The 24,423-nt window shown below is 40.5% G+C and overlaps 1 protein-coding gene and 1 pseudogene across 1 annotated transcript in view; both read right to left on the minus strand.

Annotated features, from left to right (window-relative positions):
- Positions 1-24,423, minus strand: part of UBE3C (ubiquitin protein ligase E3C) — a 150,155-nt gene that overhangs the window by 74,494 nt on the left and 51,238 nt on the right. The window contains exons 6-9 of the mRNA XM_017860580.1: positions 23,457-23,610; positions 22,806-23,026; positions 21,100-21,251; positions 17,828-18,015 (exon numbers count right to left, since the gene is read on the minus strand). Coding sequence (XP_017716069.1) covers positions 17,828-18,015; positions 21,100-21,251; positions 22,806-23,026; positions 23,457-23,610 — 715 coding nt within the window. The remainder of the gene's footprint in view (positions 1-17,827; positions 18,016-21,099; positions 21,252-22,805; positions 23,027-23,456; positions 23,611-24,423) is intronic.
- Positions 8,828-12,530, minus strand: LOC108520985 (ubiquitin-40S ribosomal protein S27a pseudogene; annotated as a pseudogene).

Consider the following 24,423-nt stretch of genomic DNA (forward strand, 5'->3'; position numbering starts at 1 on the left):
TATTAGTAAGGACAATACCTCCAGCATTAAAAAAAAGATGATTATTTTTACAGATAAATTTTGGTTTTATTGTTATTCTGTCTTCCAACCCGCATATAGACAAATTTGGATCAGGAATAGACCTTGAGATAAGTATGTTTGAGTTTTTAGTTGAAGGACTGGCTTATGTTGATAGTTTTGGATTTGTAGGCAAATCAGTTTGTTACATGCTTAGTGTTAATGTAACAACATTTGTTTGCAGAAAAAAAATGGACAAAATCCCTTTCTGATAAACGCATTTGGTAAAATTTGCACTAGTTTCTTGATGCAGCACTGACCAACAGCCACTAAGAAATCTTTTATCAAATAAGTTGAAAATCTGTAATAAATACTGAAAAGTGTCTATTTTGATTTTGAAATTGTTTGATCATACAATAATTATTTATCCTATTAAGATTTTACACATCCTTTTACTTACTAGTAAATTTATTTACTATAGATATATTACTAGTTTAGATATATTATTAGCATCAGAAACTAAAGTTTTGCCTTGTATTTTACAGAATTATGACTGTTGTGAACTTAAACAGAAACACATAATGGTCAGAAATTCTTTTTTTTGAGATGGAGTTTTGCTCTTGTTGCCCAGGCTGGAGTGCAATGGCACGATCTCCGCCTCCCAGGTTCAAGACATTCTCCTGCCTCAGCCTCCCGAGTAGCTGGGATTACAGGTAAGTGCCACCACGCCTGGCTAATTTTGTATTTTAGTAGAGACAGGGTTTCTCCTTGTTGGTCAGGCTGGTCCCAAACTCCTGACCTCAAGTGATCCACCCGCCTCAGCCTCCCAAAGTGCTGGGATTACAGGCGTGAGCCACTGCACCCAGCCTAAAGGTCAGCAATTCTTAAGAAGATATGGTAAACAGCAACCACATTTCAAAATCAAGTAATTACAGTCCCTCCCAGAGCTTGCCTTGATCACACTCACTTATCCATTCAACACATTTTCTAGGAAACTCACTATACACACTAAACACTCTTCTATGTGCTCATCCTAGAATGTCTTCTCCAGAACAAGACTAGTATAGAAATACAGGAATGTATATTCTGTCAGACAGACTAGATCAAAAGAATTACCAGCATAAATGTTTGCATTTCTGAAGCCAGAAGTTTTCCTTCTTCCCAGACACCACTTCATCCTTAGTTATCACTTCTGGTTAGTTTTCCATCGCCACCATAACAAGTTACAAAATGTAGCTTAAAATAGCACAAATTTATTATCTTAACAATTCTACAGGTTAGGAGTCCAAACGGGTTGCATGGTGCTTTTAAGATCAGTTTGTTGGCAGGGTTGCAGAGGAGAATCATTTCCTTATCATTCCACCTTCTAGAGGACATCCACATTCCTTGGCTTGTGGCCTCCTTCTTCCATCTTAAAACCAGCACTGTTTCATCTCTACGACCAGTCTGTTATCACATCTCTCTGGCGCCAGCCTAGAGGGCCTCTCTGCAGGACTCATGATTAAAAACCCAGCACTGTTTCATCTCTACGACCCGTCTGTTATCACATCGCTCTGACGCCAGCCTGGAGGGGCTCTCTGCAGGACTCATGATTAAATTAGGCCCACTGGATAATCTGGGCTTACCTCCTTGTCTTGAAATCCACAGTAACCTTAATTACATCCGCAAAATCTCTTTTACCATTTAAGGTTACATACAGGTTTGGAGATTAGGACATTAACATTCTACACGGAACATTAGTCTTCTTGCCTACTACAGTGGCCCCCTATCCCCGCTCCACCCCTGTGTTAAAGATTCAGATCCATCACAAATAAATTTACATCACTCACAGGTGCTCAAAAGTCACAACCCATTATTACAGCATCAACTCTAAATCCAAAATCTTATCTGAGTCTCACCAACTCAAAAGTCTCAAATCTCACATTAAAGCCACCTAAATTTGGGAGAGGATCTGGGTGTGATTTCTGGGGCATAATTCTCCTCCATCTGTGCACTTGCGAACCTAGAGAACAAGTTATCTGCTCCCAAGTATGATGGCCTGACAGGCATACAGTAACAGTTATACACATTCCTGTTCAAAAAGCAGAAATTGAGATGAAAAAAGGAGCCATCAGCACCAATCAATTTGCAAAACCAGCCAGGCACCATCCTTTAAGTTTCAAGGCCTGGGAGTAATCTTCAGCTCACTGCTCAGTTCTCTGGGCTTATGACTGTCTCAGTCATCTTTACTTTTTCACGAAAGGTAGCACACGTTTGCAGCTGAGTATCTATCAGCTTATCAGTTTGTTTCTTCTTTCATGTTCTCTAAAGCTTTTTCTTAAAAATGGTGGTTTTCTGCTGCTATAACATTGTCAAGAAACTTGTGGGTCTCTTACGTATGTCATGGGGATTCACTCATTTAGACAGGAGGCTCTTCACGTATCTTTCCTGGAAAATCCTGTCTCTATTTTTGGCTTTTTCTGAAATAGCTGAGAGGATCTATGATTCACACCCTTAATCTCTTCAAAGAGCCTTTTGTGTGACTTGATACTCAGACCTTTTGATGTTTCTGAAGTATTAGCAGGTTATACAGCCATACCTTCATCACTCTCTCTAGAGAAGGCCGTCCTGACAGTGAATCTCTTAGTTTTAGTGGCTGTTGCTTTGAATAGGCCACGAATTTCCCAAATCATCAAGTCCTGGTTTCTTTATATGTAACAGTTCTTCCCTCAATTTATCTACCTCCTTCCACATCTTACTATAATCAACAAGAAGACAGCAGGCTGTACCTTCCACAGCTTGCTTAGAAATATCCTCAACAAAATATTGAAGTCATCACTTAAAAAGTCTGCTTTACCCATAACTACAGGACACAATTCAGCTTAGCTTTTTGCCACTATGTAACAAGGACCCCTTTCCTCCAGTTTTCCAATAACATATTCCTCATTTTCTACCAACTGTCTATTAATGATGATTTCGATATTCTACAGCAATCGAGGTATTCTCTACGATACTTTCTTCCTTCAAGGCCTCCCTAGCATTAACATTCCACATTTCTACTAACAGTCTGTTTAAGGCAATTCAGCTTCTTTCTGGCATGCTCCTCAGACTTCTTCCAGCCTCTACCTACTGCCCAAGTCCAGAGCCACTTTTCCATTTTTAGGTATTTGTTACAGCAGCACCCCAAGTACCTAGAAGTCTTTGATGCCTACTTTGCTGCCAGATGACTTGAATATACTACTTGATTTGGAATTCACCCTTCTCCAGGGTCACTGCTTATTTCAAAGAGGTGAATTTACCTGTGCTAGGGCTTTCATACGGGGAGTGCTACCAGAACTACCACAGGATGAAAGTGGTGAGCCCACCACTGCAGAGAAGTTTTCTCAGCACCATAATTTAGAGGAATTCTTCTCAAAACAAGCCCTATTCCTTTTTCACTTACTAAAAATAACCTGGATAATGTATATCAGCCAGCTCCATTTCAAAAAGATTACCAGGGTAAAACAACTTTTTCATGGGTCAAAATCATCCTGAACATTGTAAATCAAAGGGCACTGTCCTGTTTTGGATTAACAAAACAGGAAAAACAACCAAACCTTGTAAAATTATTTGAAATTTTCTTGTTTTTATCATTTCAGTGCCTATAGAGGCACATACAAAAACAACTGCCAGTTTTGCATATAATAGTCTTCCAAAATAGAGATTCCCATTAGGAGAGAATTAAACATCCAGGAAGGATGAACAGTATTTCATGTGGGCTATGTAGTGTTTTGCTTCATTGAGAGTCATTTTCATGAATTATTTTTACTACTGCAGGCATCTTAAATTTATAATCATCTCAAAAAAGATGTCACAATGAACAGACAACCATGTGTGAGGTCAGTCATTTTGCATGATGTACGTAATCAAAAAGTTTGAAATGTCTGTTTACTAACAAAGAATGTTTTCACTGAAAAAAACATACAAAAAAAAACAAAGACAAATCTCTGACGGTTATTTAGTTTGGGGCTCTACTTCTAAAATGTAAAGAAGTGATATTCTTCTCTCACATAGTGGGATGGATTAAAAATTACTCATTAAGCCGGGCGCGGTGGCTCAAGCCTGTAATCCCAGCACTTTGGGAGGCCGAGGCGGGCGGATCACGAGGTCAGGAGATCGAGACCANATTTGGATCAGGAATAGACCTTGAGATAAGTATGTTTGAGTTTTTAGTTGAAGGACTGGCTTATGTTGATAGTTTTTGGATTTGTAGGCAAATCAGTTTGTTACATGCTTAGTGTTAATGTAACAACATTTGTTTGCAGAAAAAAAATGGACAAAATCCCTTTCTGATAAACGCATTTGGTAAAATTTGCACTAGTTTCTTGATGCAGCACTGACCAACAGCCACTAAGAAATCTTTTTATCAAATAAGTTGAAAATCTGTAATAAATACTGAAAAGTGTCTATTTTGATTTTGAAATTGTTTGATCATACAATAATTATTTATCCTATTAAGATTTTACACATCCTTTTTACTTACTAGTAAATTTATTTACTATAGATATATTACTAGTTTAGATATATTATTAGCATCAGAAACTAAAGTTTTGCCTTGTATTTTACAGAATTATGACTGTTGTGAACTTAAACAGAAACACATAATGGTCAGAAATTCTTTTTTTTGAGATGGAGTTTTGCTCTTGTTGCCCAGGCTGGAGTGCAATGGCACGATCTCCGCCTCCCAGGTTCAAGACATTCTCCTGCCTCAGCCTCCCGAGTAGCTGGGATTACAGGTAAGTGCCACCACGCCTGGCTAATTTTTGTATTTTTAGTAGAGACAGGGTTTCTCCTTGTTGGTCAGGCTGGTCCCAAACTCCTGACCTCAAGTGATCCACCCGCCTCAGCCTCCCAAAGTGCTGGGATTACAGGCGTGAGCCACTGCACCCAGCCTAAAGGTCAGCAATTCTTAAGAAGATATGGTAAACAGCAACCACATTTCAAAATCAAGTAATTACAGTCCCTCCCAGAGCTTGCCTTGATCACACTCACTTATCCATTCAACACATTTTTCTAGGAAACTCACTATACACACTAAACACTCTTCTATGTGCTCATCCTAGAATGTCTTCTCCAGAACAAGACTAGTATAGAAATACAGGAATGTATATTCTGTCAGACAGACTAGATCAAAAGAATTACCAGCATAAATGTTTGCATTTCTGAAGCCAGAAGTTTTTCCTTCTTCCCAGACACCACTTCATCCTTAGTTATCACTTCTGGTTAGTTTTCCATCGCCACCATAACAAGTTACAAAATGTAGCTTAAAATAGCACAAATTTATTATCTTAACAATTCTACAGGTTAGGAGTCCAAACGGGTTGCATGGTGCTTTTAAGATCAGTTTGTTGGCAGGGTTGCAGAGGAGAATCATTTCCTTATCATTCCACCTTCTAGAGGACATCCACATTCCTTGGCTTGTGGCCTCCTTCTTCCATCTTAAAAACCAGCACTGTTTCATCTCTACGACCAGTCTGTTATCACATCTCTCTGGCGCCAGCCTAGAGGGCCTCTCTGCAGGACTCATGATTAAAAACCCAGCACTGTTTCATCTCTACGACCCGTCTGTTATCACATCGCTCTGACGCCAGCCTGGAGGGGCTCTCTGCAGGACTCATGATTAAATTAGGCCCACTGGATAATCTGGGCTTACCTCCTTGTCTTGAAATCCACAGTAACCTTAATTACATCCGCAAAATCTCTTTTACCATTTAAGGTTACATACAGGTTTGGAGATTAGGACATTAACATTCTACACGGAACATTAGTCTTCTTGCCTACTACAGTGGCCCCTATCCCCGCTCCACCCCTGTGTTAAAGATTCAGATCCATCACAAATAAATTTACATCACTCACAGGTGCTCAAAAGTCACAACCCATTATTACAGCATCAACTCTAAATCCAAAATCTTATCTGAGTCTCACCAACTCAAAAGTCTCAAATCTCACATTAAAGCCACCTAAATTTGGGAGAGGATCTGGGTGTGATTTCTGGGGCATAATTCTCCTCCATCTGTGCACTTGCGAACCTAGAGAACAAGTTATCTGCTCCCAAGTATGATGGCCTGACAGGCATACAGTAACAGTTATACACATTCCTGTTCAAAAGCAGAAATTGAGATGAAAAAAGGAGCCATCAGCACCAATCAATTTGCAAAACCAGCCAGGCACCATCCTTTAAGTTTCAAGGCCTGGGAGTAATCTTCAGCTCACTGCTCAGTTCTCTGGGCTTATGACTGTCTCAGTCATCTTTACTTTTCACGAAAGGTAGCACACGTTTGCAGCTGAGTATCTATCAGCTTATCAGTTTGTTTCTTCTTTCATGTTCTCTAAAGCTTTTCTTAAAATGGTGGTTTTCTGCTGCTATAACATTGTCAAGAAACTTGTGGGTCTCTTACGTATGTCATGGGGATTCACTCATTTAGACAGGAGGCTCTTCACGTATCTTTCCTGGAAAATCCTGTCTCTATTTTGGCTTTTCTGAAATAGCTGAGAGGATCTATGATTCACACCCTTAATCTCTTCAAAGAGCCTTTTGTGTGACTTGATACTCAGACCTTTTGATGTTTCTGAAGTATTAGCAGGTTATACAGCCATACCTTCATCACTCTCTCTAGAGAAGGCCGTCCTGACAGTGAATCTCTTAGTTTTAGTGGCTGTTGCTTTGAATAGGCCACGAATTTCCCAAATCATCAAGTCCTGGTTTCTTTATATGTAACAGTTCTTCCCTCAATTTATCTACCTCCTTCCACATCTTACTATAATCAACAAGAAGACAGCAGGCTGTACCTTCCACAGCTTGCTTAGAAATATCCTCAACAAAATATTGAAGTCATCACTTAAAAGTCTGCTTTACCCATAACTACAGGACACAATTCAGCTTAGCTTTTGCCACTATGTAACAAGGACCCCTTTCCTCCAGTTTTCCAATAACATATTCCTCATTTTCTACCAACTGTCTATTAATGATGATTTCGATATTCTACAGCAATCGAGGTATTCTCTACGATACTTTCTTCCTTCAAGGCCTCCCTAGCATTAACATTCCACATTTCTACTAACAGTCTGTTTAAGGCAATTCAGCTTCTTTCTGGCATGCTCCTCAGACTTCTTCCAGCCTCTACCTACTGCCCAAGTCCAGAGCCACTTTTCCATTTTAGGTATTTGTTACAGCAGCACCCCAAGTACCTAGAAGTCTTTGATGCCTACTTTGCTGCCAGATGACTTGAATATACTACTTGATTTGGAATTCACCCTTCTCCAGGGTCACTGCTTATTTCAAAGAGGTGAATTTACCTGTGCTAGGGCTTTCATACGGGGAGTGCTACCAGAACTACCACAGGATGAAAGTGGTGAGCCCACCACTGCAGAGAAGTTTTCTCAGCACCATAATTTAGAGGAATTCTTCTCAAAACAAGCCCTATTCCTTTTCACTTACTAAAATAACCTGGATAATGTATATCAGCCAGCTCCATTTCAAAAGATTACCAGGGTAAAACAACTTTTCATGGGTCAAAATCATCCTGAACATTGTAAATCAAAGGGCACTGTCCTGTTTTGGATTAACAAAACAGGAAAACAACCAAACCTTGTAAAATTATTTGAAATTTTCTTGTTTTATCATTTCAGTGCCTATAGAGGCACATACAAAACAACTGCCAGTTTTGCATATAATAGTCTTCCAAAATAGAGATTCCCATTAGGAGAGAATTAAACATCCAGGAAGGATGAACAGTATTTCATGTGGGCTATGTAGTGTTTTGCTTCATTGAGAGTCATTTTCATGAATTATTTTACTACTGCAGGCATCTTAAATTTATAATCATCTCAAAAAAGATGTCACAATGAACAGACAACCATGTGTGAGGTCAGTCATTTTGCATGATGTACGTAATCAAAAGTTTGAAATGTCTGTTTACTAACAAAGAATGTTTTCACTGAAAAAAACATACAAAAAAAAACAAAGACAAATCTCTGACGGTTATTTAGTTTGGGGCTCTACTTCTAAAATGTAAAGAAGTGATATTCTTCTCTCACATAGTGGGATGGATTAAAATTACTCATTAAGCCGGGCGCGGTGGCTCAAGCCTGTAATCCCAGCACTTTGGGAGGCCGAGGCGGGCGGATCACGAGGTCAGGAGATCGAGACCATCCTGGCTAACACGGTGAAACCCCGTCTCTACTAAAAGCTACAAAAAACTAGCTGGGCGTGGTGGTGGCGCCTGTAGTCCCAGCTACCCGGGAGGCTGAGGCAGGAGAATGGCATGAACCCAGGAGGCGGAGCTTGCAGTGAGCTGAGATCCGGCCACAGCACTCCAGCCTGGGTGACAGAGCGAGACTCCGTCTCAAAAAAAAAAAAAAAAAATTACTCATTAAGCTTTATTTAGCTGTAACAATCCCATGAGTTAATCAGTAAGCCGGGTCATAAATTCAGGCGTTTTCCATGGGGATTCTCTTGAGTTATGAAGGAGAACACAATGGAAGACACTGGCTCCTACACAAGGAGTCAAGGCCACCACAGCACGACATCCTCTGAGAATTCCCGGCTAAGTCCAGGTGCCACAGGTAAAAGAAACAGTGAGGCACCCAATGATCTGTCTAACTCTTACAGCACACAACGACAAATGCAATAATTTGTGTTTTTCTGCTGAAATTTTTCTTTAAAAAAAAGTATTACTGGATACTTCTAATGCCATAAAAGCAATAAAACAGACATATAATAATTTGCATCAGATAATGCAAGATTAAAATAAATTCCAAATGTCCTTACTAATAAAATTTTAAGGTATATTTCTTATGGAGACAAGTCGCTAAAAAATTGTTCTTCACAAACTAGTAGCTAAGAATAGAAGATAAGCTTTAGACAGTCAGATGTGTTAACATTCCAGTACTAAAACCACAACCAATTTAAACAGTCAGTCCCCTTTTTACTGGTAATTAATTTTCTTTAATTAAAAGATTTACAGATTCAAAAAATAAACTTTCCCTTGTGCAACAGTTTAAAATGGGGGAAAGTGGCATTCATTACCTCAAATGTCTTCTTTGAAAATCCCTTCTCTCTTTTTTTTTTTTTTAAGTTTATGTCTTTTATTAACTCACACAGTTACTTGTCTTCTGGTTTGTTGAAGCAGTAGTCAGACAACATTTGCCACAATAATGTCCGTCAAAGTGACCTGCCATAAACACCCTAGCACCACATTCACCAGATGGGCACTCTCGACGAAGACAGCTCATTTTGCCATTCTCATCCACCTTCTAATACTTCAGGACAGCCAGCTTCACCTTCTTTCTCTTGTGCTTCTTCCTCTTGGGAGTGGGGTAAGGCTACTTCCTTTTCTTAGCACCACCAGGAAGTCTCAACACAAGATGAAGAGTGGGCTCCTTTTGAATGTTGTAGTCAGACAGTACATCCATCTTCCAGTTGCTTGCCAGCAAAGATCAGTCTCTGCTCATCAGGAGGAATTCCTTGCTTATCCTGGATCTTGGCCTTTACATTTTCTATTGTATCCATGGGTTCGACCTCGAGGGTGACAGTCTTCCCCGTAAGGATTTTATGAAAATCTGCGTTTTGGTGGCGGCTCCACCGCAGATGTCGGATGGAAAGGGAAGCTCCTTCTCTTCCTGTTTCTTAAGGAGTGTAAAAGAAAACTTCGAAAACGTGGTAGGGATTTAGAATCGCTTTGGTGGAACATGCTTCTTTCAAGTTGACTCATATTTCCCGTCAAACAACTATCATTCACAAATGTTCTGAAAATTATTAGAAGATTCAGAACTATGAATTATATTGCTAAAGTTGATGAAGGTCAGTCTATTTTACTTATTTGATGTGTCTAACAATAGCTAATGGAAATTAGTTTATAATCTATATAGGATTTCAAAATAGATTTAAAGATCACTACGTGTTGAAATGTTTAAAAGCTCATCAATGTTATTTGAACTTCATGAAAGAGAATACAAATTTTAACATGAATCATCAATAGCTTATTAATTTTATTGATTATAATGAAAATATCACTGATAATAAAAGCAACTATGGAATTATAGGCAAAATTTATTTCTCCAGGTACATCCTTAATATTTTTTCTAAAATATTATAAAACTTGTTTACAAATACATATATATGTATATACATATTTAATTATACATATACAATGAAAACAAATCTGTATTCTTCTGCACTGAAGTCATCTGCGTAATCATTTTATTCCCAATGATTGAAGTATGAGATAAGAAGTTATAAATCTCTCAGAGATAAAGAGCATTCATCACCACCACACACACCACAGTTCTTGGAAAACACATGGCAAAGAACTGGTTAGAAAACACATGGGGGGCCGGAAGCAGTGACTCCAACCTGCAATCGCAGCACTCTGCAAGGCTGAGGGCTGAGACAAGCAGATTACTTGGGCCGAGGTGTTCAAGACCAGCCTAGGCAACACGGCAAAACTCCATTTCTACAAAATTACAAAAAATTAGCCAGGTGTGGTGGCACGCCTATAGTCCCAGCTACTCAAGGATGCTGAGGTAGGAGGATCACCTGAGCCCGGGAGGCGGAGGTTTCAGTGAGCCGAGATCACACCACTGCACTCCAGCCTGGGTGACAAAGTGAGACCTTGTCTCAAAAAACAAAACAAAATAAAGACAAAACCAATAAACACCACACACACACACACACACGCGCACGCGCGCGCGGACAGAAAAGAAGCACCGTACTTCGAGGCACACCACTGTTTATCTAAATCACAATGATTAATAACATAAGACATAATTAAGCTGCCTCACTGTATTAGTTTTGGTGGAAAATCAAGCATATGTTGAAATAAAACTAGAAGTGTCTTTATGATTTATCTATGAAACTGCGGGCAAATTATAACATTAACCTCTTTGATCCCTAAAACACTGTCTTCAAAATTCTACTTCAAAACTTTTAGATCCATCAATGGGGTAAAAGAGCCAAGCTCCTGACAACATGCCAGCCCAGACATTAACGGGAAGAGACTGGCATACGTAAAAGCAAAGGGGCACGAAACACCATGGAGGCATAAAAAAGCACAATGGGATCAAGAAAATGCAATATATGCCTTTTGCCTCATTTATGGTTGGAGAAAAGTATTTTGTGCTAGAAATAAAGCTGAGAGGTAAACAAATGCTTGATAACAAGGGGATACTGCAAAATCAACAATCTAAGGAATGTGATTATTTTCCTAAAAGCAAAGGGAGTCTACACTGTTCAAGAGAATGCAATAATCAAGGTTATATTTTCCACAAGTCAGACTGGCAAATCACGACATAGAGAATACAGCTCTCAAGCACCACGGTGGGAATCCCGAGCCAAAACCCTGGGCAGCACTGTCCACCAGCACCTTCTGTGAGGGTGGGTGTTTTCTAATCTGTGCTGTCTGATAAGGCAGCCCCTGGCTACATGTGGCTACTGGGCACTTGAAATGTGGCTTGGGTAGCCGAGGATCTGAGTCTTGTGCTTCTATTTAATTTACTTTAAAACACACGTCACTGGTGGCTACCATGCAGGACACTGTAGCTTCAGGTTGCAGACACAGACAACCAAGCAGATGACGAGCCTGTTCCCCAAAATAGGGACAGAAAAGGAGGCTCTTAAGAGGGAGAGATGTTGGACTCAACTTCAGACCCTGCGAGGGGACAGAAGAGAGGTCCCCAGGGACATCTCCTATTAAGCAGGTGCACTTGTGTCTGGAGCTCCAGAAAGTTACTTAAACTAAAGACACAAATGTGAGAGTCACTAAAATGTAGCTGAAGCCACTTGTATGAAAGAGATTGCCCAGAGGACCAAATAAAGAACTAAAAAACTAGGCTGGGCACAGGGGCTCACGCCTGTAATCCCAGCACTTTAGGAAGCTGAGGCAGGCGATCACCTGAAGTCAGGAGTTCGAGACCAGCCTGGCCAACATGGTGAAACGCTGTCTCTACTAAAATACAAAATTAGCTGGGCGTGGTGGTGGGTGTCTGTAATCCCAGCTACTCGGAAGGCTGAGGTAGGAGAATCGCTTGAACCCTGGAGGTGGAGGTTGCAGTGAGCCGAGATCGCACCATTGCACTCCAGCCTGGGTGACAAGGCAAGACTGTGCCACAAACAAACAAATGACCCTAAAAAACTGAATACGAAAAGAAGTTTAGGGAACAGTGAAAAGAGGAAAAAAGAACCCACAAAAGAAACCGAGAAGCCCAAGTAAAGGAGAAATCACATGAATATGGTGTCTATGAAAGAAGCGGGNTCCACCTTCTAATACTTCAGGACAGCCAGCTTCACCTTCTTTCTCTTGTGCTTCTTCCTCTTGGGAGTGGGGTAAGGCTACTTCCTTTTCTTAGCACCACCAGGAAGTCTCAACACAAGATGAAGAGTGGGCTCCTTTTGAATGTTGTAGTCAGACAGTACATCCATCTTCCAGTTGCTTGCCAGCAAAGATCAGTCTCTGCTCATCAGGAGGAATTCCTTGCTTATCCTGGATCTTGGCCTTTACATTTTCTATTGTATCCATGGGTTCGACCTCGAGGGTGACAGTCTTCCCCGTAAGGATTTTATGAAAATCTGCGTTTTGGTGGCGGCTCCACCGCAGATGTCGGATGGAAAGGGAAGCTCCTTCTCTTCCTGTTTCTTAAGGAGTGTAAAAGAAAACTTCGAAAACGTGGTAGGGATTTAGAATCGCTTTGGTGGAACATGCTTCTTTCAAGTTGACTCATATTTCCCGTCAAACAACTATCATTCACAAATGTTCTGAAAATTATTAGAAGATTCAGAACTATGAATTATATTGCTAAAGTTGATGAAGGTCAGTCTATTTTACTTATTTGATGTGTCTAACAATAGCTAATGGAAATTAGTTTATAATCTATATAGGATTTCAAAATAGATTTAAAGATCACTACGTGTTGAAATGTTTAAAAGCTCATCAATGTTATTTGAACTTCATGAAAGAGAATACAAATTTTTAACATGAATCATCAATAGCTTATTAATTTTATTGATTATAATGAAAATATCACTGATAATAAAAGCAACTATGGAATTATAGGCAAAATTTATTTCTCCAGGTACATCCTTAATATTTTTTCTAAAATATTATAAAAACTTGTTTACAAATACATATATATGTATATACATATTTAATTATACATATACAATGAAAAACAAATCTGTATTCTTCTGCACTGAAGTCATCTGCGTAATCATTTTATTCCCAATGATTGAAGTATGAGATAAGAAGTTATAAATCTCTCAGAGATAAAGAGCATTCATCACCACCACACACACCACAGTTCTTGGAAAACACATGGCAAAGAACTGGTTAGAAAACACATGGGGGGCCGGAAGCAGTGACTCCAACCTGCAATCGCAGCACTCTGCAAGGCTGAGGGCTGAGACAAGCAGATTACTTGGGCCGAGGTGTTCAAGACCAGCCTAGGCAACACGGCAAAACTCCATTTCTACAAAAATTACAAAAAATTAGCCAGGTGTGGTGGCACGCCTATAGTCCCAGCTACTCAAGGATGCTGAGGTAGGAGGATCACCTGAGCCCGGGAGGCGGAGGTTTCAGTGAGCCGAGATCACACCACTGCACTCCAGCCTGGGTGACAAAGTGAGACCTTGTCTCAAAAAACAAAAACAAAAATAAAGACAAAACCAATAAACACCACACACACACACACACACGCGCACGCGCGCGCGGACAGAAAAGAAGCACCGTACTTCGAGGCACACCACTGTTTATCTAAATCACAATGATTAATAACATAAGACATAATTAAGCTGCCTCACTGTATTAGTTTTTGGTGGAAAAATCAAGCATATGTTGAAATAAAACTAGAAGTGTCTTTATGATTTATCTATGAAACTGCGGGCAAATTATAACATTAACCTCTTTGATCCCTAAAACACTGTCTTCAAAATTCTACTTCAAAACTTTTAGATCCATCAATGGGGTAAAAGAGCCAAGCTCCTGACAACATGCCAGCCCAGACATTAACGGGAAGAGACTGGCATACGTAAAAGCAAAGGGGCACGAAACACCATGGAGGCATAAAAAAGCACAATGGGATCAAGAAAATGCAATATATGCCTTTTTGCCTCATTTATGGTTGGAGAAAAAGTATTTTGTGCTAGAAATAAAGCTGAGAGGTAAACAAATGCTTGATAACAAGGGGATACTGCAAAAATCAACAATCTAAGGAATGTGATTATTTTCCTAAAAGCAAAGGGAGTCTACACTGTTCAAGAGAATGCAATAATCAAGGTTATATTTTCCACAAGTCAGACTGGCAAATCACGACATAGAGAATACAGCTCTCAAGCACCACGGTGGGAATCCCGAGCCAAAACCCTGGGCAGCACTGTCCACCAGCACCTTCTGTGAGGGTGGGTGTTTTCTAATCTGTGCTGTCTGATAAGGCAGCCCCTGGCTACATGTGGCTACTGGGCACTTGAAATGTGGCTTGGGTAGCCGAGGATCTGAGTCTTGTGCTTCTATTTAATTTACTTTAAAACACACGTCACTGGTGGCTACCATGCAGGACACTGTAGCTTCAGGTTGCAGACACAGACAACCAAGCAGATGACGAGCCTGTTCCCCAAAATAGGGACAGAAAAAGGAGGCTCTTAAGAGGGAGAGATGTTGGACTCAACTTCAGACCCTGCGAGGGGACAGAAGAGAGGTCCCCAGGGACATCTCCTATTAAGCAGGTGCACTTGTGTCTGGAGCTCCAGAAAGTTACTTAAACTAAAGACACAAATGTGAGAGTCACTAAAATGTAGCTGAAGCCACTTGTATGAAAGAGATTGCCCAGAGGACCAAATAAAGAACTAAAAAACTAGGCTGGGCACAGGGGCTCACGCCTGTAATCCCAGCACTTTAGGAAGCTGAGGCAGGCGATCACCTGAAGTCAGGAGTTCGAGACCAGCCTGGCCAACATGGTGAAACGCTGTCTCTACTAAAAATACAAAAATTAGCTGGGCGTGGTGGTGGGTGTCTGTAATCCCAGCTACTCGGAAGGCTGAGGTAGGAGAATCGCTTGAACCCTGGAGGTGGAGGTTGCAGTGAGCCGAGATCGCACCATTGCACTCCAGCCTGGGTGACAAGGCAAGACTGTGCCACAAACAAACAAATGACCCTAAAAAACTGAATACGAAAAGAAGTTTAGGGAACAGTGAAAAAGAGGAAAAAAGAACCCACAAAAGAAACCGAGAAGCCCAAGTAAAGGAGAAATCACATGAATATGGTGTCTATGAAAGAAGCGGGAAAAGAGGAAAAAAGAACCCACAAAAGAAACCGAGAAGCCCAAGTAAAGGAGAAACCACATGAATATGGTGTCTATGAAAGAAGCGGGTGAAAGAGGGTCAGGAAAAGGAAGGACGAGGAACGTCAAATACACACAAAGGCCAGGAATGCCGCGGGGCTGAGTGGGCACCGCAGGCCTCACCTAAGCAGGGGCACAAATGCAGTCAGTGAGACACTGAAACAGGACCCACTAAAAATCCCAAGCACGCCAGGATGAGAGTCCAACACTCTTCTAACAGGCTGTCTTTGGTAGCCTACTTTCTTATTTTAGTTGTCTGACACTGCAGTAGAGCCTTTATTTTTTGCCCCCCTTACAATACAGCCAGTGAATATTTACTCATATTTTAAAATAGTGGATATTAAAAACGTTACATCCAAATTTCCACGTCCAATAATATATCTAAAATTTCCTCTCACAAAAGGAGCTGGCAATTCTTTTATTACTTAACCAATTTTAAAATATTAAGTCATTCACCTAATCCAAAACTCAAAGTGATATAAAAATAGTGCACTCAGAAGAGCACGTCTGCTCCAGCCCCAGCTTCCTCGGCATATTCAGACACAAGTGTTCACTTTCATGAGTTTCTTGTATATGCTTCCAAGTTTCTTTATGCATTATGAATATATATTCTTATTTTTTCCATCCTTCTTACAGGAAAAGCTGGTTCTTCTATGTACTGTCCTGTGTCTTCCCTGTTTTCACGTCTGCATCAGTCTCGGAAATCTTTCCATGTCAGGGTACAAAGGTCTCCACATTCATTTGTACACCCTGACAATCAGTGTTAAACAGAAATTAAATGCCAAATCCTAACTCTGAAAATAAAAGGGACTAACATTAATCAGTGAGGGCTCGAGAATGAGTTATCAGCCTGGGAACATACTAATCTTTTAAATACTTTTTGAAAAAAATCAAAATTGAAAGCAGTTAAAATCTGTAACAGTCAAAGTAAGCCTATTTGCTCTCTCTAAATACAAGAACCTAATATGTTTAAGCCATAAATAAAATTCCTAGAGTAGTTTCTTAGAGGAAATAGGTGCTGTACTCATAAAATCAAGCCTACACAGAAAGTTCCTTCACCCATTAAACACCTTTTGGAAGCAGTTCTCTAGTAAACCTCAGACCAGGGCAGTGATGCATTTCAATCCAGCAATTACTATCCACAGCAATGGGCTGTCTGCTACAATAAAAGCAAGTGTCCTGGTTCAGCTGCTACGATCCTCAGATCTCACATCCTGCTCTCATGCAATTAGCCCGCAAAGAGCTAATGACCTAATCTAGGAGCCACAGTTTCACTGACATCCACTTCCTCCGATGGTAATAAACACCAGTGAGTGAAGACAGCACCTCATTAGTTGGCTACATTAGTGTTTACAAGGCCATTTCAACCGATGGGTTCCTTACTTACAGTTCATTTCAAAGAATGCTTTCCTAACCAACCGAAATCCCTCTTCATATGATGGGATGGCATTTTATAACAAAGAGAATTCTGTAGGGTAACATGAATTAATGTCAGACCTGCTTACTGACTGACAGCTTTTGCCTGTGCAACATCAGTCCCTTGGGTCCTGGCAGAACTACTACATATTTTACACTGTATCCAATTGAGCATTTTTCTGTTAAATTCTCAAGAAACCACTAACATATCACTCAAAATGGAGGGAAAGAAAACCGTTTAAGATTACTGTCACAATTTTCTAAGCACAAATTGGCCATATTTTTAACTTGCATGTTTTGTTTTGTCTGAACCAAAAGTTTATTTCAAAGGCTGAAAAGCAAAAATTTATTGTTAGGGATAAATTGTCAAGGACAATCTAATTAAAAGGGTACTAGGAAGGCTGGGTGTGGTGGCTCATGCCTGTAATCCCAGCACTTTGGGAGGCTGAGGCAGAAAGATCGCTTGAGCCCTGGAGTTTGAGACAGCCTGGTAAACATAGTGAGGCCCTGTCTCTACAAAAAATACAAAAAATTAGCCAGGTGTGGTGGTGCACGCCTATGGTCCCAGCTACTCAGGAGGCTGGGGTGAAAGGATCGCTTGAGCCCAGGAAGTGAAGGCTGCAGTGAGCTATTATCACATCACTGCACTCTGGGTAACAGAGTGAGATGCTGTCTGAAGAAAAACAAAACAAAACAAAACAAAAAATACCTCACAAAACACGAGTACTATGAAAAAAAGCCTAAAAAGATATGTAACACAGTGGTTCACTAATGCAGGTATGAGTCCAACCTTTCAAATGGGTGAATAAACTCACATTCGTAAGGTACTACAGAAAATATTACACATAGGGTACTTCAGAGCGTCACAGGCCAGGAAAAGGTCTCAGTATTTGTTGGTTTGGAAAAGAAAAACACGAACGATTTTTTATGAAACGCTTGGACAGTAGAATATCCTACATCAAGCTCTACCAGAAAAGAGCAGATGAAACTTAAGAGGAGAGCAATTCCCAGGGAGGAAGGTACGTTCTCTGGCTGGCGCCCCCTGGCACAGACACCCACGGATACTTGCCTGACTTTGGGCACCATCATGCGGTGCTGCACCATCAGCGTGTGGCAGACGGAGGCCATGGTGGTGAAGACCTCCTCGCTTGCAGAGTCCCTCCACACCAGGTTGAGCAGGGTGTTGGTCTGCTGCTTTGTGTCCAGCTTCTTCAGACATTCCTCTGTTATGTATGATACTGACAGTCTGCCGTCCTCCTAGAACATACCAGAACAACCAGTCTCCATAAATGTGCTCAACTGGAACGTCCTCTACACTACAAACGTATAGGAAATCACATTCTTCTTCAGGCAAAGGAAGATAGGCATCATCTCAAAATTATCCACATCACTATAAACTTAGTGTGAAATCCTCTAGGGATCCAGTCAACAGTAGCGTCCATTTTGCCTAACACAGTAACAAACTGTGAATACCCGGATTTTACCCATGATAACAGTAGCTTCAGTATTTACATTTCAAAAAAAATTCATTTCCTTTTTTTTTTTTTTTTTGAGACGGAGTCTCGCTCTGTCACCTGGGCTGGAGTGCAGTGGCCGGATCTCAGCTCACTAGCCACGCCAAGCTCCACTCCCGGTTCACGCTATTCTCCGTGCTCAAGCCTCCCGAGTACTGGGGACTACAGGCGGCCTGCCAGCGGTCGCCGCTAGTTTTCTTGTTACTGTTCAGTAGAGACGGGTTTCACAGTGTGAGCCAGGGGATATCTCGATCTCTCGACCTCGTGATCCGCCCGTCTCGCCTCCCAAAAGGCTGGGATTACAGGCTTGAGCCACCGCACCCTGCATCCTATTTTTTTAGAGCAAGTTGTACTAAGACAAGCGGACATAGTGAAACTATTATCATCTGATGGCATTTTCATTTTCATTTGAGATCACCGTTTAAGCAAAATAAGTGAGAGTACTAAATTAAAAAAAAATTTTTTTTTTGAGACAGTCTTGCTCTGTCACCCAGACCAGACTGAGTGGCACAATCTCGGCTACTGCAACCTCTACCTCCCGGATTCAAGCAATTCTCCCACCTCAGCTTCCCAAGTAGCTGGGACTCGCCTGCCTCCACACCCAGCTAATTTTTGTATTTTTAGCAGAGACAGGGTTTCACCATGTTGGTCAGGCTGGTCTTGAACTCCTAACCTCAAGTGATCCAGCCGCCTCAGCCTTCCAAAGTGCTGAGATTATAGGTATGAGCCACTGCTCCCAGCCTATTAAAGAACTTTTTAAAATCAAAGGCTATACAAAATAAATCTATTTTATATCTTAATCTCTCCAGAAGATTTGATTCGCCAAATAAAACCCAAGCCAATCTATGCAATTTACTCATTTGGGGCAGTAACCAAAGATACATACTTTTTTCATATATATGTGTATATATGAATATATATATGAATGTGAATATACACGTAACATTGGGTATTGCTGACGGTACTGTTTGGATGAATACAATTTATGTAATTTATAATAACTTACCAAACACTGCTTTATAGATAAAAGCAGTAAATTCATCTGTCAAACATGAATCTTTAACATAAAGCCTAATAAAAGGTATGTCAGAATGAGAGAGTAATCCTAGCACTACTATTTTTGTAGTGTACAATTTTAAAATAAATTATACATAAGCTACAAGTGAACAGATTATACAGAAACCTAAAGGCAAAAGAGCTTATCAAGGGAGAACTCTGACCTTGGAAAAATCTCATACAATCACATTAGGTTTTATATAATTAAGTGCCGTGGGAAAGAAAAGGCAACACAGAAACATACACGTAAGAGACCTGGCAAAGAAAGAATGACTTGGAGTGAACCCTACGAGTGCCCGGCTCAAAACGGGGTCTTTAGTTCTCAGCCCAAATGTGGACAACACCCAAGGCAAAGGAAGAATGAAGAGAATAAACTAAAAAAGGAAATTAAAGTATAAAGTTATATAATACACAGACCTTAAAACCCTTAAAAAAGAATATAAAGTAGAGTAAAATTTTCTACAGTTGTAAATAATTGTAAAAATCAAGAAACCGATCCCACTTCTTAAATGTTCAAAGTGTAAGCACAAGCAAGAGAGCCTGCAGGTTCTTTCCTGGTCCTCATGCTCTGCCTTCGTCGTGTCTGCACACCCACAGCGAGGAAAAACTCTGTCCTCTCTCGCTGAGAAAGCCCACAGCCTCATCTTCACATGAATACAAAATACACTGTGTACAAATAAGGGTTTAACTCACAAATTCTATGGAAGGTAACTATTTAATAACTTTCTTCCAAAACAAAATTTTATCTACATTACATCTACAGAACCCACTTTTTATAACCATACAAAAAAAAAAGAATACTTATTGGTGTACGGTTTGGACAGATCCAACAGTTCCAGCATCCACTATCCACTATAAAAAGAGCTTCACCCCTTTGTAATCAGCCTGCCCCTCAGCCATGAGCTCTGGCAGTGAATATTATCTGTTCCTTTCTTCATTTTTTATTTAAAAACAAAAAAATCAAGCCCTGAGCTTACTTCTCGATCCTTTTCTTATTGTTGCGATCTCTTTCATTCAATGCTGGTGAAGCTCTTTGCCCAGGAAGGTGCGGCACTGCACTGACACACCCATTTCACAATATTTTAAAAATTTACTTCACCTGGAAGCCAAGACCCTCTCAAGTATATTTTGTGATTACACTTAGTAGTAATCAATATAAAACTCCTTAATGAAAAAATAACTTATGATAGCTATACCTCAAGCCATTTCAATTGCTTAAGACCAAAAAAAGTCATTGGCAGTTAAATTCTTTAAGTAAAACACAAATTATATATGCATGTATATATAATTTTAAAGTTTTATTCCTTGAAAATATACTGTAAACTCAATAATAAGGAAGAAAAGAGGTAAGAACTTTAAAGTAATTTTTAAATAAACAACATTTATCCTCTATAAAATTAGCAGGATTTAATGGAAGACACTACCCAGTGTTCACAGGATAGGGTAAAAAGGAACTTTTTGACCCAACAATTTCACTTCTAGAAAATATTTCCTAATAACTAAGTTAACATACAGTATAATCCTATTTTGCCTAAAAAACCAAACACAAAGCTATGTGTCTCCATTTATACTTCCATAAACGTACTAAGAAAGCGGTGGAAGAGACTGTTTCCAATCATCACAAACTGCGGCAAGGCGGCTGAAGGGGCTTCTCCGTCGAGGCTGCTTGAGGGTCTGACTCGTGTAACTGAAACTATAGGTGGACAGACAGCTAGAAGATCCCATGGGGCCGCTTGCATCGCAGGCCTCAGATGCAGGGCATGGGGCTTACCGGGCTTGAGGGCTTGTCGGCTTCTTCACTCTCCTCCTCGGAGTCACTGGCTGAGTCGTGACAGCTCGCGCTGGCAGGAGAGACTGGTAACTGAGAGAGGAAGGTCTGCAGCACCCGCAAATACACCAGCAGCCCTTCCTCAGAGAGGGCCCCTTTGTAAAACAATCAGTTAAAACGTATTTTAGTTAAACATTATTTTTTAAAATGGAAAACGACGCCATTTTTCCTCAGATGGAGAGAGGCATTTTGACCAGATCTTATTTTAAAATTCTAACTGTGTTATAATAGGAAACATATTTAGATTTTGTCCCCGTTCATGTCAGAAAGCACCTACAACTCTTGGAATTTCCTGTAAGGTAAGTGTCTCCTGTTATTCATAGCCAGCCCTTTGTGATCATACTTGAGTTTATGCACTGAAGTGACTTATGGTGAGGCCATCTAGGGGACTCAGAATGGGGCTTTTCACCAGAAAAACGCAGTGATCAGAGGGTTGGAACGTTCAGCCCCACACACCAGCTTCCAAGGGGCTGTCTGTGGGGAGGGACACTGGAGAAGCAGCACCATAAAACTCAACAGGAAGACACAATGAGCTGAACACAGGGAGGTGCTGAGAGCGTGCAGTGCCTGGAGAAGGCACGGAAGCTTGGCATTCCTGCACACCTCAGCTTCCCGAGTTCTGTGAGCTGTCCTAGTCAATTCCCAAACCCAAGGAGGGGCTGAGGAGCCCCCATTTTTGCAGGTTGGTCACAAGTATAGGTGACAACCTACTACTTGTAATCAGCCTCGGAAGTGGGTGTAGTCTTGCAGGACTAAGCCCTCAGATGATGCGATTTGACATTATCTCTGGGTGGACGGCATCAGAATTGAACTGAACTGTAGAATACCTAGTTGGTGTCCACTGTAGAACTGCTTGGTGAGTGGGAAAAAAAACCACACCCACATTTCTGCTCACAGAATTTTTCAGTGTTGAGTGAGAGAGTAAGAAAAACAGTTTGGGCTGGGCGCAGTGGCTCAAGCCTGTAATCCCAGCACTTTGGAAGGCCGAGGTGGGCAGATAATGAGGTCAAGAGATTGAGACCATCCTGGCCAACATAGTGAAACCCCGTCTCTGCTAAAAATACAAAAATTAGCTGGGTGTGGTGACGCGCGCCTGTAGTCCCAGCTATTCAGGAGGCTGAGGCAGGAGAATCACTTGAACCCGGGAGGCGGAGGTTGCAGTGAGCTGAGATGGAGCCACTGCACTCCAGCCTGGCAACAGAGCGAGACTCCGTCTCCCCTCCGCCCCTGCCCCACAACAAGTTTGGTTTTCGGGTTTTCCTGTATTTCTTTCATGAATAATTCATGCATGTATGTATGTATGTTTTCAAACATACTACAGGAAGATGTTGTTCTAGAAGAGGCACACTGGAAGTTTAGCAGAGGTAGGGAAACGGCCTGACTCACAGAAGAGCTTTCCCATTTAACTCCGTTAACTCTATTAAAATAATCCGTGTGGCCCCATAAGACATCTATATATGTCAGTCTTTTCCACTGTATCTGGAAAGTCTCCCCAGGAACGCTGCCCATACCACAGCCCTTCAGCAAATACACACTTCCAGGAGAGGCCCACCTTTCCATAACACCTGCCACCACATGGCCTTCTCTTGACTCATCTGCCAATGCTACCCATCTGTGTGTTCAGGTAAAAAAGATCTTGTATTTCATACCCAAATAATTTTCGCCAACAGTTAAAACGAAATAGAAAAGCCAGGGCGCTCCACCACTCTTTCTTGAACATCTACTCTCTATTAACAACAGTGCATTCAGAAAGGGCTCATAAGGGAAAACGGTCTGTGCATCTGCTAGCGCCGGAATGATGAAATGAAAAATCTGATCTGTAAAAGGTGCTGCCAGAAACTCCTCTGTGAAGGCTGTAAAAACTTGTTGCCTGAAAAGAAAATAGAAGCTTTTATAAAATCAAATTATACTGTCCACCCAAACCCTGATTAAAATAACCTTTCAAAATATCCTTCTAAAAAGATAAACTACTCTTCTAAATTAGCCAAGTTAACCATTTTAATATCAACTAGATCAACCTAAAGTACACTTAATGTCTTCTCTATTAAGGTAACTACCATGTTTTCATTAATTTTTGAGTTACTTAGAAAAGCAGGAAAATAGCCACGTTATCAGAATCACAAATTTATATTAGGCTACAGGCCAGAAAGAAAAGTACACTTTCCTATAAACTAAACCAACACTAATCAAGTAAAAATCTGACTTTTAAGTCTATATTGAAAATCACATCCTATGTAAAAGTTACAATCAGATACAGATCTTGTGAAATGACAAAATCAAGAAATCCATTCCAGTCTCACCTCGCACCTTCCGGACAGGAGTTGTAAATAAAGTGCAATGGTTTTAGAACATTCTCTAGCAAAATTTTTGCTATAGGAACTCGAGATAAATCAGAATATTCAATACTTGATGGAAGCTTGCTGTTAATCAACAAATAGAGAGACCTATAATACCCTACAAGGAAAAACACACATTTAAAATTTTTTACATATTTTCTTGTAATAAGGGAAAAAACTTGCCAATTTTTAAATCCTTTTCACAATCTCTACAGGTCCAAACTTAAGTTAGTTCTTTAACGGTAAGGAAAACTAAATAAATATATAGGCAGCTGAAAGGTATATAAACCTCAAGTACCAGCAACTGTCAACTACAGCCAAGCTCATTTCACCTGTATACACTCATTTGGAAGGAAGTCTAAGATGTAATTATTTTAGTATATCATTAAGAGACTATTTTTAAAACCATTATCACAGCTAAAATAAATGAAGAGGAGTTCCTTAATACCACAAATATCTAGTCAGTGTTCAAGTGTCCAATTGTCTCATGTTAGCAATTCTGTTTAACTAGTTTGCTTGCATCAGGAACTGAATAAGGACCAAATATTGTGATTTTATAATTTGTCCCTGATTTGTGCATTTTTTAAACACCATGTTGAACTCATAGAGTTGAACATATTGGTATGTTTCATTCCACTATAGTCCCGACCTCACGCTGCTCCACCTGGGGCCCTGGGGTGGGCTTTAGGAGGCTCCTGAGCCCCAGGGTCACTGGTACTCCTGCGTCCCACCCTGCAATCAGCCTTTTCTCCAGGAACTCTTAAGCTCCTTTTAGAGGAGATGGTGTACTTGGAGACCACAATCTGGGAACTGAAGAAGTTAACAGTTTAAAGGCAACTTATACGTAAACTGAAACAACTTTCAGAACCTCTTAAAATTTCCAGCCTATGCTTTTGATAGGAACTCTGGGTGGGGGGCAGTGAACATAAAC

This window comes from Rhinopithecus bieti, unplaced genomic scaffold (genome assembly GCF_001698545.2).
Source record: "Rhinopithecus bieti isolate Rb0 unplaced genomic scaffold, ASM169854v2 scaffold_50877, whole genome shotgun sequence".
In the NCBI taxonomy this organism is placed as follows: Eukaryota; Metazoa; Chordata; class Mammalia; order Primates; family Cercopithecidae; genus Rhinopithecus; species Rhinopithecus bieti.